The sequence below is a fragment of the Ostrea edulis genome, chromosome 6 (assembly GCF_947568905.1).
Source record: "Ostrea edulis chromosome 6, xbOstEdul1.1, whole genome shotgun sequence".
Classification (NCBI taxonomy): Eukaryota; Metazoa; Mollusca; class Bivalvia; order Ostreida; family Ostreidae; genus Ostrea; species Ostrea edulis.
The window spans coordinates 90,976,027-90,994,379 of record NC_079169.1 but is presented as its reverse complement, the minus strand read 5'-3'; the positions used below and the strand labels follow the sequence as shown (position 1 = coordinate 90,994,379).

General features: G+C 34.8%; 2 protein-coding genes across 2 annotated transcripts in view; both read left to right on the top strand.

Moving 5' to 3' along the window:
* Nucleotides 1-9,210: 9,210 nt before the first annotated feature.
* On the top strand, nucleotides 9,211-16,456 carry LOC125646238 (uncharacterized). The gene is made up of 7 exons (XM_048872441.2): nucleotides 9,211-10,182; nucleotides 11,586-11,740; nucleotides 12,794-13,041; nucleotides 13,346-13,481; nucleotides 13,606-13,872; nucleotides 14,134-14,254; nucleotides 14,526-16,456. Exons 2-7 carry the CDS (start codon nucleotides 11,653-11,655, stop codon nucleotides 14,656-14,658), a joined length of 993 nt encoding a protein of 330 aa, XP_048728398.2. The 5' UTR covers nucleotides 9,211-10,182; nucleotides 11,586-11,652; the 3' UTR covers nucleotides 14,659-16,456.
* Nucleotides 16,457-17,749: 1,293 nt separating this feature from the next.
* LOC125646239 (uncharacterized) overlaps nucleotides 17,750-18,353 on the top strand; it is an 11,159-nt gene continuing 10,555 nt past the window's right edge. Inside the window, exon 1 of the mRNA XM_048872443.2 lies at nucleotides 17,750-17,997. Coding sequence (XP_048728400.2) covers nucleotides 17,850-17,997 — 148 coding nt within the window. The 5' untranslated portion in view covers nucleotides 17,750-17,849. The remainder of the gene's footprint in view (nucleotides 17,998-18,353) is intronic.

Genomic DNA, 18,353 nt, shown 5'->3' with positions numbered 1-18,353 from the left:
ACATTTTGTGGTTTAATCTGCATTCTCTGTAAATTACCATTGCAGTAACTTTTAATTTGCTGCCACTACATGTATATAGTTTGCAAACAATCATGAATATTATATAATATGATTACTTCTTGCATTCCAACAAATTTTATGTATTCATATGAAGATGTGTTTTGTAAGTTAAAAGTTAGAAAATACCAACAGAAAAACAGAGGAAATTCAAGTAAACTTTGAATACTTTGCACTGAAGCGGTATTTCTTTAACTTTCTACTAAATCTGCATAGTTTAACTAAATAAAGTGCCACTGCTCACTGTCTTAAAGGACACCTCACATGTTTCTAAATCTTTTCTCCCCACAAAGTTAATTCTTTTCATGCCTAAACCTACTTTAAATGTGAAAGTTTTCATATCCTCCACTTTTCGTCCATATTAAACTGCTCTGGTGTCTCATCCTTCCTTAAGCATGAACCGGAAGTCACACAGATCCGCGGCCTGGTGCTCCTAAACTTCGTTCTACTGTTTAGTTGCCAGGAATCGTTCTCATCGATGTATGACCTTTTTCGTGGCTTTTGCTATTCGAATAGCAACTCTGGATCCAGCTGCGTCAAATATGAAATAAGAAGGCAGTTTGATTTGACAAATGGACAGACCAACTTACGGTTCCAACTGGACCGTGCTGGATGCTTCTACTGCCGTGTAGCCAGCCATTTTGTTCGAGACTGTCCTTACCTATATACCCACTTCTACACCGACCGAAGCCACAAAATATCGATAACGAGTGAAGTTGAATATTAATTGAACTGTTCAATTTGCATGAGAACTTGAACATGAGCAAAATGTTAATGTTACTAATGTCAAATTCACATTGTATGCATTTTTTGAGATCCGAGCTTAATGCACACATATCTTTTATGCCATAGTTCAAAAATATATATGTTCTTTTCTTCCGGTCTCCACCTTGCACCATTAAAAAAATAAGAGCGAGTCATCTTTAAATCATTCGGAATTTGTCTGTCCAACGATATCAGAGCTGATGCTTAGCTTTTGCGTAATATGGAGGTTCGGGATTTTCCTATGTAGTCAATACCCTCACCGTGTTAGTTAATGACTCGAGTAAAAAGATGTTTTAATCAGTTGTCTAAAAACTAAAAGGTAATATTTGAAGATTCCAAGAAGTTCTGATGCATGGTGAGGATGATTTCATGATCGACTTTGATTGAAAATCCTACTATCACCATATATACATGTACAAACTGTAGACACACATTTTGGATTTCAAAGATATTTTGAACAGGAATTGATGCATTTGATCAAAATGGGGAGATGTAATTTGCTGTGTGGCTTCACCTGTTTATTCCACACACAGGAAAGATTGACTCTTCGTGTATTGATATCATTCCTTCACTAGAAATTAACATTGTCTTGACTTATAAAATAGGATGTTAAAGCTTGTGCAGAAATTTATAGTATACAAAAACCCTACAATTTCTTTTTCACAGCAAGGTCAAATGCATTTAAAAGGTATATGTTATAGGTAAACCACTGTGTCAGACATGTTAGTTTTAGACAGGTTGAGCCAAATTGAAAAAAAAAAAAACCCAACTCAAATGATTGAAGATATCTTCAATTATTTCAAAATATCATCAATTCGATTATTGCGCGCAGATGACAAAGACTGCAAGTTTGGACAGCTACAGTTCTCAGATAGTTACAGGAAAGAAAAGAGCGATAACTCAATTGGTGTATATAAATGTTTACTTATACGGATGAAAAATGCGAAGAATCTTGCTAAATCAGGGGGACGTGCTCTTACTTAGGAAACTTATATCCACAATTCATAGTGATAAAGACTTCAGGTTTAGCGCTTATAAGAACTATTTTACTCCTGTGTAATACCTGTCAAGTGTACTATGCATCTCGTGTCTGGGGTTTCAACAAATCCCAATCAATAGATAACATTCAAAACGGAGCTATTCGGTATTTTATTGGGGTATACCGTTTTGCACCTACATAGGCTGTTTACGGAGACACTGGATGGATATGAATGTACCCAGTTAATATTATCCGATATTGGAATAGAGCTGTGCCCTTTGACAATGATCGAATTACAAGAAATGTACCAGGTAATTACAAGAAATGTACCAGGTAATTACAAGAAATGTACCAGGTAATTACAAGAAATGTACCAGGTATTTGAATTTGATGACAATAGATGTAGCAACAATTGGTGCAGTGATTTGAAAGAAATATTTCATTATTTAAAGTTGGACTATCATTTTGAGTCAGTGGTAATGATAGATGTAAACATGGTTCAATAAAAAATATACATCTATTTTTATTAAAAACCTTTGGGGCAATATTCTCAAATTACGTACTTACCGGATATGTTTCTTTTATAACAACTTTTGGTAGGGAAAATTATGTAGTACTGGATAAATATTTACGTTCAGTTTTGGTACAATTTAGATTTGGAATTTTACCAACAATTTTAACAAATGTGTAATGTTGAATTTTACCAGCCCAATAGAGACTGGTAGATATCCCGGTGAACCTGCTGAAAAATGACAATGTCCGAAAACAATGTAGAGGATAGACGAAATTGAATTTTATTGCACTGTTCCTTGTACTCCGCATATCGATAGAAACGTTCTGAAAACACTGGATTTAACCAGATGTAAGTATGGTCAGATATGGATGCACTGTGCATGCTAATTTTAAATTATCCTCGCCAGGTTGCATTTGTTTTGTAATCATTGTCGGGTTGTGTGTTCTGCATTTGTAGTCTTCGTTTATGCGTAGCCAGTCATTTATTTTCAAAAATCAGAATTTAATTATGCATATATCACATATAAAGAAAACAACAACAACAACACTCTCACAAAGTTAAAATTATAGCGCAAAAGCTTTGATTTAAAAATCCTCAGGCGTTACATTATGTAACGCCTGGGAATTTTTTTAAATGAATCCGCTTGCGTTAGAATTTTGATTTTGTGTGTTGTTGTTTTGTGTTTACTCGGGTGACTTAATTATATATATATATATATATATATATATATATATATATATATATATGTGTGTGTGTGTGTGTGTGTGTGTGTGTGTGTGTGTGTGTGTGTGTGTGTGACTTAATTATATATATATATATATATATATATATATATATATATATATACATACATAATTAAGTCACCCGAGTAAACCCAAGTAACCTAGTGCAATTGGTTGTCGTCCGTTCTGCGTTCACAATTGAACATTTTTAAACTTTTTGATAACTATCATTTCAACTCCTTTCAAATTTGCTATGAAACATAGTTGGGACAAGGGGGACATAGATTGCAAATTTCAGGACTCCTGCTCCCCTGGGGACTTGGAGGATGGGGGGGGGGCAATTTCAGGAATCCTGCATCCGTGGGGCTTAAGGGGCGGGACAAAAGCTGCCAAATATTCATGAATTCTCAAAAATCCTCTCTACAATCGGACACGTGTAAGAAAAACTAAATGCATCGTGATGTAGAGTAAGAAGGCCTCTAAAAATAATGTAAATTTTATGATCCCCCTGGTAGAAGTTCTGAACCCCAGAGTGGGGCCAAAAGTTAGTATTACATAGTATGTATACATGTGATAAACATTTAAATAATACCTTCTTTAATGCTATTGATACTAAATTGAAACTAAATAGATATTTAGAAGGAGTATGTCCACTATGGCGTGTAAAACGTTGCACTATTATACTAATCTCGTTATTCATATTCGAAAACTTGTAATTTATATTCTAAAGCATATCATTCATATTCGAAAAGTTGTTATTCATATTCGAATAAGAATGACATGATTATCGAATATGAATTACACGCTTTTGAATATGAATAACAAAATTATAGAATATGAATGACATGATTGTCGAATATGAATGATAAGATTATCGAATATGAATCACATGTTTTTGAATATGAATGAAAAGTTTAGAATATGAATAACAATTTATTGAATAAGAATGACATGTTTTTGAATAAGAATAACACGTTTTTGAATATGAATGATAAAATGATCGAATATGAATGACAAGTTTTCGAATATGAATAACAAGATTAGTATAATAGTGCAACGTTTTACACGCCATAGTCCACCGTTAACAAAATTGTAAATTTCCATGATCCCAGGGGGTAACGATTTTGGTTCCAGGGTGGGGCCAAAATCATTATAGTGATTATTGTTTTTATCATTTGGCAAAATTCTTTATATTTGATGTTACGGTATATAAAAACTAATTGCATAATTAGGAAAAACAGGAAAGGATGCACCAAAATTATGAATTTTGCAACGTTAGGCTTTTGACTCTAGGTCCAAATTAGTCACATCGTGCTAATGTTACATATATTGCATTAAGTAAAGTCTTTCATCAGTGTATGCACTTTTGAGGGCATTAGTTTTTAAAAGAACACAGCTTGTTTTATTCTGTTGCTAAATATTAGAATTTAGCAGGACAGGATGTCATAGCCCTTGACACTAGTGATACTTTTAACTAATATTCAGGTGACCGATAAGGCCTGTGGGCCAACTTGTTTATCATAGTGACGTGTGCATCATTACAAACTCACACATACAAATGAATCATACATATATACATATTGATTTGCACACGGCCTATTGGACCTAAATACGTCACTTTACATATTAGAAATATCAATGCATATAATGGAATCTCTCAGTAAGGACAGTAAATTGATGTAAATTATATTTTTGATTGACATTTAATTGCATTTATACTTATGGAGATATGTTTTTCTTCATATACAGGCTTCAACTAATAAATGTGGCTGTTTGTGAAGGAGAGTCATTGACCAATTTAACAAACAAATGTTCGTTACTGATAAACTGTTCTGTGTTAAACATATATAGAGAGTTTCAACAGATCCAGACTTTATTGCAAACGATGATAATGAGTTTCTCCCTCTCCATTCATCATATACTATAGACAATGAAATTACAAATCCTCACAATATGGATTCTAAGTTAGATAATAGGAGCAAAGACTTATTAGATATGTGCATTGCGAATCAACTGAGAATACTGAATGGTCGTACTTTTGGTGATATGTTTGGCAAGTACACTTGTTTTACACCAAATGGCTGTAGCACAGTAGACTATGTTTTGGAATCAGAAAATATTTTTAATCAAATATTGTATTTCAGTATTTCTGATTTTTACCTACGTTGTCTGATTGTCATTGCCTTTTACAATGGTCACTGTCCGCTAGATTCTCTTTTAAGTCTGATAATACTAAGGATACTAATACACATCCAATTTCACCAATCTACATATGGTCAGATGAATCACCTGTTCTTTTTCAGGCAGCCCTTAATTCTACAAACATTCAAGAGAGATTACAAAATCTCTCAACTTGTAAAAATCTTGACTCTCACGAACTCTTTGACAATGCCTCCACAGAATTATCAAATATGATTATTAAAGCAGCAGACAAATCTCTCGAAAATCTAAATTAAACACAATAAGAGAAATAAAAAAATGCACAAATGGTTCGATGTAGACTTAAATCCATGCGGAGAAATCTGCTTAATTATGGTAAAATATACTCAAAATTTCTGAAAGATCCAATAGTGAAAAACCACTACTACAAATTATATAGGGAATATACCAAAATGAGAAAGTTCAAATGTCGAGAATTTAAACAATCTCTATTAAGACGGTTAGAAACTTTACATGATGAAGATCCAAAATCTTACTGGAAATTGGTTGAGAAACTTCAGAGAGTAGAAAAACAACAACAATGCAGATGTAATTGCCCCAACAACATGGGTCTCCCATTTTCATGACCTGAACAAAACAAAACCAAATTTCAACCACCGTCTGGCACAGCTAGATAATATTCTAAATGAGTTAGAAAAAGAAAAATGTTTTAATGACTTGGACAAACGTATATCCATTTCAGAAGTATCAAATGCTATTTCAAAAATAAAAGTAGGGAAAGCTCCAGGTCAAGACAAGATTTCAAACTACATGATTAAATACGGTCAGACCCATCTCTTGCCATGCTTTTACAATATTTTCAACAGTTGTCTTACTTTCGGTCATTATCCTAAACGATGGTCTTCAGGTTACATTACTCTTGTCCATAAAAGTAATGGCATTAACGATCCAAATAATTATAGAGGCATAACGGTTACAAATGCAGTTGGGGAAATTATTCAATAAAATACTTGACATTCGCTTAGACAAATTCCTTACTAAACATCGTATAATCAATGAATGTCAGATAGGTTTCACCCAAAAAGCAAGAACTTCTGACCACATGTTTATTCTCAAGACTATTATAGATAAATATTGTAAGACCAAGGATGGAAGAGTGTACGCCTGCTTTAATGACTTTCATAAAGCATTTGACACCATCATTCATTCAGGAATTAAATTAAACTCTTAAAATTGGGAGTTGGAACAAATTTTTATCAGGTTATTAAAAGCATGTACTCTTCAAACAAGTCCTGTGTCCGTTTAAGTAATGGTATCACCGATTTTCTCCCAATAAAAGTAGGTGTCAAACAGGGGGACAATTTAAGTCCAAATCTGTTTAAAGTATTTATTAATGATCTCAATTCATCCCCATATCCTATGGTCTTAAATTCTCGAACATTTAATTGTTTAATGTATATGCTGATGACATAATTCTACTTTCCTCCTCAGCTAATGGTTTACAACAAAAACTAAACATTTTGCAGCGGCATTGTAATGATTGGTGTCTGAGTATTAATTTCTCAAAAACTAAGATCCTAATTTTTAACAAGGCAGGCAGACTCTTGAAAACTAAATTCTATTTGGCTGGTATTGAACTAGAATGTGTATCCAACTACAAATACCTTGGGGTTTCATTTTGTTCATCTGGTTCATTCTCCCTTGCTCCGAAAGAACTATATCATAAAGCCCTGAAAGCATTATTCAAACTAAAAAAAAAAGACTTCATTTCACTAAACCTTGATATTAAAACCATTTCTCATATATTAGACCATACCATCAATCCAGTATTATTATATTCTTCGGAAATCTACTAACTTAGGTGGTACCATAGACAAAATTTACTCAAACCAACTTTGTGATAAACTACATCTCAAATTTTGCAAATCAATACTTGGTGTACATAAATCTGCAACACACTTTGCCGTACTGTCGGAATTGGGAAAGTTCCCCCTTCACTTTGACATATTAAAAAGTATGTTAAGTTACTTGTACAGACTTGAAAATCTTGGTCAGTCATTTCCACTATTGTTTGATGCATATCGAGAATCAAAATTACTTTTTGAACAAAACAATTCATCATGGTTTGGTTCTATAAACTAATATTAATGGGATTAAAGATTTGCCCTTTAAAGGGACATACCAGTTCAAAAAGGCTCTTAAAGATTGTTTATTCAAACATTACATCAAAGAATGGCATTCACACCTTACATTGAATTCAGATAAAAAACTACGTTGGTTTTCTACTTTTAAACAAAACTTTGGATTTGAGAATTATTTGAGATCAATTAAAAATTTTGAGCAAAGGAGAAGTCTAACACGTTTCCGTATATCAGCTCATAGACTAAACATTGAAAGGGGACGTTACCAAAACATCCCTCGACACGAGAGATTTTGTCTAAGATGCAACACCAATTCAGTGGATGACGAAAAACATTTTTTATTCTCATGTAGTCCAAATGATAGACAAATCATGTAAGAATTTTGTAAGATGGACAGTGATCAAAATTTTATCTGGCTAATGACCAATGAAGATGAAAATATCCTCATCCAAATTAGTAAGATGATTTTAAACAGTGGGATATAATACTACAAATGTTACATTTCATTGCATTATGCACATTTTCTTTCTTCATCATATTTTACACCTGTAGGCTGTCTTGGCTACTGGGAGTACAAGACCAACAGTCTGGTACAACAATTTATTACCAGATTGTTAACAGGCACTGTCCCTTGGTGCTCCCTGTAATCAGGTCAACATATCGTGTGGGTTTTTTTTGGGTTTTTTTTTTTAATTCTCTCATATAACGCTATTCTCTTTTATATAAGTATTCTAACCTTCCTGCTTTAGACATAAAACATTCAACACAACTGGATCCTACGTGTACATATGTAATATACTTGCATGCTGTATTCAGTAGGAAGATTTTGAACAATGTAATGTGATACTGCAAGTATACATGTCTTTGCATTGTACACATTTCCTTTGCTTTACACATGTAAGCTGTCTTGGTTACTGGGAGTACAAGATCAACAGTCTGGTACAATAAATTTACTACCAGACTGTTAACAGGCTCTGTCCCTTGGTGCCCCCTGTAATCAGGTCAACATATTGTGTTTTTATTCTCTCATATAATCCTATTATTCTCTTTTATATAAGTATTCTAACCTTCCTGCTTTAGACATAAAACGTTCAGAACTGGATCCTGCATGTACATATGTAATATACTTGCATGCTGTATTCAGTAAGACGATTTTGAACAGTGGAATGTGATACTACAAGTACATGTCTTTGCTTTGTACACATTTCCTTTGCTTTACACTTGTAAGCTGTCTTGGTTACTGGGAGTACAAGCTAGACCAACAGTCTGGTACAATAGATTTACTACCAGACTGTTAGCAGGCACTGTCCCTTGGTGTCCCCTGTAATCAAGTAAACAATTCACGCCTTCTTTAACACTTTGTACAATTGTTTTCATTTATATAATTATTCTATTCTATTATCTCCCTGCATTAACATAAAACATTCAGAACAACTGGATCCTACATGTACATGTGTTTTATACTTGCATACTGTTCTTACTAAAATATAATTATACCGATTTAATTACAATTTTATATGTACATGTATTCACACAACACTGCTATCATTATCTGCTGTCCCAGAAACTGATGTGTGAAGCAGTTGGGTTATTTTATTTATCATGTTGTTAATTCAAATCTTGTCTGTAATCAGTATTTCATATATAATTATAGATATGTGCAGTGCAGAAGTGTGAACTCTGTCAGTATTACCGGTAGTACTTCTAAATGATTGTTATTTATTTTCATTGTTATAATTAATTGCCTGTTAACATGTACATGCCCCCCCCGAGGGCCCTTGATTGGTGAATAAACTATAATATATAGAAGTGCCCCCCCCCCTCAGGTTTTTATATATATAGAACAATCCAAAAGAAAGTGTTTTCCGTCCTTGACACTCGGCATCACACAGAAAGCACCAGTTCGGTCAAGTTTAGCTCATTTCAGATGTGACCAGTTCAACACAAATAGGGCGAATGAGGGAAGGTTGATCTCTATTGCTTTGAACATAGGGTTCAAGAATATATTTCATTTTTAAATGAGATATATGTTCTTATAGTTTTGGGAAAGCTGTTAGTGTTAGATTATTAATCCCTCTCTCCGGGTGACTGCAGTATTTAATCGTGTAACATACCCCCAATTTCTGTAATATCTATAGATAATGAGTAATGTCATCATTCAATATTCTGTTTGTAATAAATAAAAGATTTCTCGCGTCACCTTACATTTGTTGTTTATACTTTAAATCATGCAGTATCGAAATCATTGTCATTGCTATAGTGTAAAGTTTAGAAAATTCGGCTTCCCAGGATTTAAGTACATGTTAAACCTCCGTCAGCTTTGTAACACTCCATAAAAATACCGGTATTTGGTTGTTTTTTGTTTTTTTTTACTTGGACTCAATTTCTTCAGTTCCTCTCAGAATCGCCGAGGGTCACTGGTTGAGATATTTTCAATGTTTTAAGATTGCAAGGTCATACCTGTATTTCCGCTCGAAATATCGCGGACGACGGTCAAAAATATTTTCAGCAGAAAGAAATTCTTCTTTTGCTTTTCGCTAGATATTTCTGTTTTTAGCCTTTAGGAAAGATTTTTCTTTGGCCCGCATTCCCCCATAAGGTAGATAATTCATCATTCCAATACGGTCTAGTTTTACGTCATTTTTTACGAGTTTTCCTAGAACCATCCTTACACAGTAGTTTCCTTTTCCTTTATAGTTACGATATCACATATAGCTCATCAAAGATATTATCAATTCATCCTGGTTTTCCCTGCTAACCCAATGGCTCTAATCAGATCAAATATATACATAGACACACTCCCAATATCCCATAAAAGACGCTGTTGATCTATACTTACAACACGTATGTATATCTAGTGTGCATGTTTTTATGTATTTTTCCTCTTTATTTCTTAACGTTATGCCCCCACCCCCTCTGTTTTCGTTATGTACTGTATTTAATTAATTAAGTTTTGTGTTGCCATACAGGCCCGATGGGTCTGGTGTTTGACATATCTTTAAACTGTTTGTGTACTAGATTAAGTTTTGTGTTTAAAGTGAAATATATTGTAGGGCCGATGGGCCGCGCGGATGTTTGATAAAAATTTATTTTTAAACTGCCTGTGTACATAGCGTATATATACATGTCACTATAAATAGATAATTCACTTTCTTATTAAAGTTTTGTTGGATTCTTTCATATCAAACATTTCTAAAATCGGAAATTCTATTTTTTTTTAATATCAAGAACAATTTTCAGAATGAACACAAGAAAAATCCCCACATGTATCTGTTCATATTAATTTTCTGATATACTTCCCAGCGCTTTCCGCACAGTAAATCAACGTTTCGGGTCTAGATAATGGTGAATGGGGCGTTAATTAGGCCTATATGTCGTATCAAATATTCAAAATTTTAAGTAATATTTTCAATATGAGAAATGGATTGACAATCAAATGGCAAAACCTCCTCGAATTTCTTAATCCCTTTTCTTCAACTTTTGGAGAGAGAGAGAGAGAGAGAGAGAGAGAGAGAGAGAGAGAGAGAGAGAGAGGTTTAGAGAGATTTTTATTTGAAAACTCCTTATACATTGTATATTTTTAGGGATTTTAAAAGCATTCATCATATCAAAAATGATTTTACTGAAATGTTAAAAACCACTTCGGTAATTTTTTAAAATCAGGAAATTCATTTTTAGTTTATATCAAATATTCCAATATCAGAAAATTATATTTCTGATTTAAAACCCATTAGATTTATAGGCCTAATGATTAGTTTTCAAATTCACCCCCCTCCCCAAATAAACCTCCAAGATATTCAAACGTTGGCCTCATCTTGTATAATAGGAGAGCGAGATACAATAAGCCGAACTCAAAACTCTCCTACTAGATTATTTCCGACTGTCGGACCCCCCTCAGCCGATATACCGGGGCCTACGATAATTTATAGTAGGCCTATAAAATATTAATTTTCTTTTCCGTAAATCATTCAGTATTTTTAATCTGTAATATTGTGGGTTCATTTTTAGATTATAAACAATTTTTAATGTAAAATTATGCAAAAACTAAAGACATTCACTGTAAAATCTTTTTCTTTTCTCCTTGAGAAAAGAGAATTACCCCCTATTTAGCCCCAATAACTAAAACCTTTCTCTCCGGTGCTCGTACTATGAACGAAGATTATCAGTAACTCCGGACCCAGTTTTCGACCCACTGGGTGCTATAAAGGGTATTATGAGCTGAGGAATATATTGCTTAATAATTTCAGAGAGGATTAAGTGAAAAAAGATTTATTTATCGAGATCGGAAAAAAGGCTGCTCAGCAGGCGACAAAGATGGGGCTAATAGGAGAAAAGCTACAAGACTCCATCTCCAAGTTTGTTTTCATGGTCATTATTTTCTTTTTGGCAACCGCTACTAGAGGTTTGTATCTAATATTATTTTCGGGAAAAATTGTATAATATTCGTATATTTTTGGTTCTGAATATCATGAAGTATTTTAATTATTTGCAGAATTTTACAAGCACGTGCACCGATAATGATTATTTAAATTCATTTTAGAATGTATCATATTTAATTCATTAGGTGTTTTCTTATTTGTTGGGCATTCTAAACACAGGTATTCATCCAGGAAGGCAGATAAGGGGAGATAAGAATGGCTATTTAATTCTATCGATTTTAAATAACTTGCAGGTTTAAATGGAATGCAAGTTTATTAAAACGGAGAGCGCGCGATCAATTAGTATTAGTACATGTATATATAGTAATACAAAACGTAAATATTTTGAAAAATAATTACAAAGGCCATTTCAATGGATTGAATATACATATGAATTCAATGTAAATGTTAAAATTGTAAAGTCTGTTTACATTAGAGTTTTCTAATATTAGTGTACGTATAGTTTAATGAACAGGGCTTCGACTTATTGTGAGTGTTGCCAATTCAGTCTTTGAAATTAGCAACTGGCCCGGAGACCAAGTGCTGTGAAAGATGGGGTGGGGCCTCTAAAAATATCACATATATACAAGACAATCAGACATGTGCTTTTCATCATCACTGACTTTGTGTTAAAATTGTACAGTATTAATACCATATGGTGAAAGAAGTGATGGTTGAATTAGAATCGATAGTAAACACACTTGGTTTTATCACACATGTTACATCCATGTACTAATTTTGACTAGAACCCTATTAGTGCGGGTCAGATGACTTTATGTGCTATTGAACTCTTCCTTCAAAGTACTTTTCAAAACTGTAATACTTTGTGTTAGATTGGGTCAGTGAATTAGTGAACAGTCACGACACAGAGGCACAGATGGCCAGTGCTCAAAAAGGTTTTTCGTTAAGACTGCGTCATTATATTTATTAGTAGATATTACTTGGAAAGTTCTATAAATGGTCAGGAAACCAGTGCAATTTCTATATCTGAAAAACAGCACAAGGATTCCTCTACAAAACATTTTCTCAAATTTCAGGTGAATGGGTTTTGGTCATAGTATACATGTTCCGGGACCAGCTACAGAACCTGCTGGCAGGACAAGGTATTCAGGTGTCCGGTGGCAGTGTTCACAATGTAACCGGCCCCTCACCAACTCTGTTAGAGTCTCTCAAACTCCAGAACATCCACTGGTTTGTGCTGCTGGCGGTTTCCACATCTTTCATTATGTACTATGGGCTGGCGTTTGGTTGGCACTACTACTATTATGTCAACAGACAACACCTGGTATGAACTCGGATTCGGTTATAATTCCTTTTCTAGTGTCTATTCTTAACACACCTCAACACAATGTTCATGACCAGTGGCGGATCCAGAATTTCAGAAGGGGGGGGGGGGGCGCTTGTGAAAGTCAAATATCAGTCAAAATACTCGGCCATTTTGGGTGCGAAACCTGAATATGCCAGTAAATGCCTTATAAATTTGTGGCGAAAGAAGGGAGCCCCGCCCCTCTAAATCCGCCACTGATCGTGATGACTGTAGTTTTAAAAAGGTTTACTATAATATTCACATGTATGCTTCATCTCTTCAGGCTAAGGAGTGGAAGTGTCAACCAGACAAGTTTCTGACGCCGGAGAATGAAAGGCATGAAATTCTGCTGGGGTCCTTGAACATGATGATAGGCTCGGTAGCCTCCGGGGTCATCGCTTGTTTTATAATGAATGGAGGTATGCCTGTACAACGAATTCCGCTGTCAGTTCCACAAGTTACACTAGTGTACTTATAAAAAGATTACTAAGTTCCAATTTGAAGTTGTCTGGCTTTGTTTATGAACTGATCCGTCAATTTCAGGGTCCTCCAAAATGTATTACAATGTATCAGAGCGAGGCTGGGGGTACTTCATTTTCTCTCTAGTGGCGTTCTTTGTTTACAATGAGACTATGGCGTACTATCTCCACCGACTGTTCCACAACCCCTGGCTGTATAGAAATATCCACAAGATGCACCACCGCTACCACCAGCCCACCGCGTGGAGCGCGGTAGCCATGCACCCCGCGGAGTTTCTCATGTATCAAGGTTACCTCGCCGCCACGCCCTTCCTCGTTCCGATCCATGCCTGTAAGTGAAAAATACCACCTGAAATGTTTGCGTCAGTCTGAATAGATGTGCATCATCCCAGTTTCGTAAACTTCTTTAACAGAATGTTTAAATTCGAACAAATATTTTTATGTCATCAAGATGAAATTAGTGAAATCCAACTGACAAATTGACATGGCATCATTGTGAAGTGGTTTAAGCTTGCGTTTTTGTAACATTTTACATGTAGAGCGGACAGTTTGTCAAGAAATGAATTAATGTATATTTAATGTACTCTTTCAGTTCCTTTCCTGTTCGTGTTGCTCTACTCTTATTACTATGGACTTTGCGATCATTCCGGCATTAACATGGAAGCAATATGGCCATGGCAGCCACACTCGCGTTTCCACGACAACCATCACAAGTAAATATCAATATAACATTACGTTCCCAACCTGAATGTGTTGTCTATCTTACACGTCACAAATGGATATAAGAAATATGTTTATTCATCAATTAAGGGCTGGGGGGGGGGGGGGGGGGGTATGTACAGTTTAAGTAGTACTTGATTATAATATAAATAAATAACAAACATTTAGATGTACTACTACTGTCAGAGTTCACATTTCTGCACTGCACACATTTAACATTATATATGTAATAATCTAATGGGGATTTTTTTTTTTTTTGGGCAGGCACTTTCACGTGAACTTCGGTTTTAACACGTACTTTTTTGACTGGTTCCACGACACCCTGAGGAAAGAGAACAGGGTTTACGGGGAGGAAGTATACGGAGGACGCGGGAAACCGACACTTAAATCTGAGTAAAAGAGAGTACACACCGTACATGTCATCCGTACATGTACCAAGACGTCGACTTTATATATATATTTATATCTATAAACATTTCCTGTAAAACGTGCAGAGATCACATCTTTAGGTCAACAAAATTAAGATACTTGCTATTTACAGTAGTTGGACGAATTTTCAATTTTTGTTTCAACGACACTTGCTACAAACAAACTTGGTGAAAAAATTATGAAAACGAAATTGATGGTTTTATAAGTAATATAGATATAATTTACCGTATAAAATGTAATTCATTCCCATGGTTTTATAATGAAGTCCAAAAAAAAAAAAATGTAGAGTTATATAGGGAGGGAAAATATATTTCAAATTTTTTTTACATCATAGTAAATGTACGTCCCATGTTTTCGTTTTTTTTTTATTTAGGAATTTTATATTTATACTTATTACAACCAAATGAAATATATCAACACATGCATCCATATTTTTGTTTGTATCAAGTGTCCGTAAACAAGGATAGAGGGAATTATTTTTTCACTGGGAGTATGTCAATTTCAAGTACGTAGAGTTGGCGATAAATAGTACACGTAATTAAGCAAATTTCAAGGGTGGTTATCTTTATTGATAACGAGAGGTGTAATCACTGCTGCCGTACATGCCTTATATCACGACACGACAGAGCAAACAATGCGTGCGCATTTATTGATTGTTTTGATTACTATGTGTTTATGTTGATTGACTGTGATACCCAAGATTTGTATGTGCACCTAAATGACAGCTTCACGATATCTAAATCGTAATGCTCGATGTGTGCGCCGGGTCTTTTTATCATGATTCAACATTTACAATTTTGACTGTTTTAAAGATGTGTTTGTGTGCACTTAAATGACGGCTTCACGATATCTAAATCGTTATGCTCGATGTGTGCGCCGGATCTTTCTTTTTGTTTTTACATCTGCACGCTGCAACATTTACATTTTTTTTTACTCGTTTAAGATTTATTTGTGCACAATAATGACAGCTTCACGATATCTAAATCGTTATGCTCGATGTGTGTGCCAAATCTTCTGTTTTTACGTCATGCTTTACATTTACATTTTTGACTCGTTAAAGATTTATTTGTGCACAATAATGACAGCTTCACGATATCTAAATCGTTATGCTCGATGTGTGTGCCAAATCTTCTGTTTTTACGTCATGCTTTACATTTACATTTTTAACTCGTTTAAGATTTATTTGTGCACAATAATGACAGTTTTACGATATCTAAATCGTTATGCTCGATGTGTGTGCCAAATCTTCTGTTTTTACGTCATGCTTTACATTTACATTTTTAACTCGTTTAAGATTTGTGCACAATAATGACAGTTTTACGATATCTAAATCGTTATGCTCGATGTGTGTGCCAAATCTTCTGTTTTTACGTCATGCTTTACATTTACATTTTTGACTCGTATAAGATTTATTTGTGCACAAAAATGATAGCTTTACGATATCTAAATCGTAATGTTTGATGTGTGTGCCAGGTCTTTTTTTTTTACATGACGTTCTATAGTACATGTAACACTTTCTTGTTTAATGTTTCAAACTAGAGAAGCATTGTATACTACTTTTTACACACATTGAAATGACGGCATAAGAAATCCCATTTCTAGTGCTTGATGATGAGAAAGAAGTCTAGTATTGATAGTGGTACTCATTCTTAAGACGTGTTAATTAGTGTCTCTTAAGACTTGTTAATTAGTATTCGTTGTTTTAATGTTGATTTAGTCACCTTGTGTTGTTTACGTTGTTGTCATTAAAGAAAAGTTTCATCCAATTACAAGAATTCCTGTTGTCTTTAGAAAAACCATGTGATATATCGTCAATCAAACATGGTGTTTGGTCTACACAGCCATGTTGTGTGACAATGGTACTGCATTTATACCGGTTGTATAGAGTAGGGGTTTCCTCCTAAAAATCACCCTCCCAGCCACCCCGGAAAACGTGCACTGGAGCAATATTTTCCCATGAAAAACTAGCTATAGACCAGAATTCTCCTATGGACCCACTGAAATTTCACTCCAGAGTTCGTTTTCTGCAAGAGAGAACCTGCTCTAGTTTACAGCCCCATCCCCTCCCCCTCCCCATAAAACCCTTGGTTCCCTTGAGTTGACAGTCACGTGAGATTTTCTGATCAAAATTGGGCTGTCGACGTCAACTTGTTTTCAAGAGCCACTAGGCAGATTTCAAGCAAACATATCGCGAAGTATTTTGGGGTGAGTGGGACCTAGGTGTGTTATAACAACAGGCATGTCTCATCCCAAGGGGAAATTCTTAGAAGTACATGTATTTTTATATCATATTCAAGAACACTGGAGTTTAAGGAAGAAAACCCTATTCTACAAGAATGGCATACATGTATGATAAATTGCCATTGTCACATAACATGGTTGTGTGGATCAAACATGTAGCATGTGTGAAAATATTCTTCAAAGTACAAGAGTACAATATTTACTATTTAAGCATCCGCATTTTGTGGTGATTAAGTTTGCCCAACCCAATTTTCGGCTATGTTATATAATTTGACTGACGTCTACACCGAATCTCGGGACAGTAATCTCCATTCAATTCTGTCTGAACTTCAATCGGTTGTGTATTTTTCGGGGTTTAATCAGTCTTGGTGTCTGTTATACGGGGTGAGGATCTGGGCTGCTACATTTTTTCGAAGGACATCCGGCTACCAGGAAAGTCCTACTCCATATTATGGAGTGTTAAACACCGACTTTCACTGAATAGTTGCATGTAAATGTAGACTAATAAAATCTTCGGAAAAATTGTGTGAAGGATATTTAACACCGGATCATTTCTGATCGCTCCGATACATTACACAGGAACGTTTTCTAGCGTAGAGTATCAGAGCGATTGGAAAAGATCGGATTTTAATTGGGAAATAAATTATGAGACTGATGTTTCTCCCCCCCCCCCTCTCTCTCTCTCTCAGTAAATCAAGAACATTTTGGAAGGTATTATGGACATAAGGTATGCAGACAATTAAATCGACGAAAGAAACTTGAGAGGCTCGACCTGGATAGTCGTGCACGATATTTAAATCAATAAATCTTTTGTTCACCCTTCAAAGATCAGACGCATTCAACCAAAACAGTAGCCTGTTTAAATTGACGACAATAGAGTGATTTCCCTTTGACGTTGTTTACATTGGAAGCAGCGACATGATATTCCTGCAACCACAGAACAGAAAAGTACGACGGAAAAGAACCCCGCCGGCTGAAACAGATGAAGGACTCTGTATGGGGATTCTACAGACATTGTTAAATCTGGGATTCATCGTTCTTGTCTTTCTTATCGCATCCTCCAGAGGTATCGTGAAATCCTATATATATAATATACAGTTTGAATTATTAATGAACTTAGTCAGTCTAAATCAATGGTTGTAGTATTGACAAAAACCTCGAGAGAGCGAATAGGCCTGGTTATAAAGGAACCAAAATGGTATAGTTTTCAGTCTTTTATAGAATATTTTTATATTGCTTAAACCATATGTGTGTGATATGTTATAGAGAGAAATAGGTAGCCAAATATAGCCTAGGTCAAATACCTATGTAACAAGGTTTTCTTATAGATTGTTCATTTATACACACACACACACACACACACACACACACACACACACACACACACACACACACACACACACACACACATATATATATATA

What these genes read in the sequence shown, in the direction of transcription:
- LOC125646238 (XM_048872441.2), top strand. Translation starts at nt 11,653, where the DNA reads ATGGGGCTAATAGGAGAAAAGCTACAAGACTCCATCTCCAAGTTTGTT. An exon ending in TTTGGCAACCGCTACTAGAG is followed by an intron (nt 11,741 to 12,793) that starts GTTTGTATCTAA and finishes CTCAAATTTCAG; the next exon opens with GTGAATGGGTTTTGGTCATA. An exon ending in TTCCACGACAACCATCACAA is followed by an intron (nt 14,255 to 14,525) that starts GTAAATATCAAT and finishes TTTTTTGGGCAG; the next exon opens with GCACTTTCACGTGAACTTCG.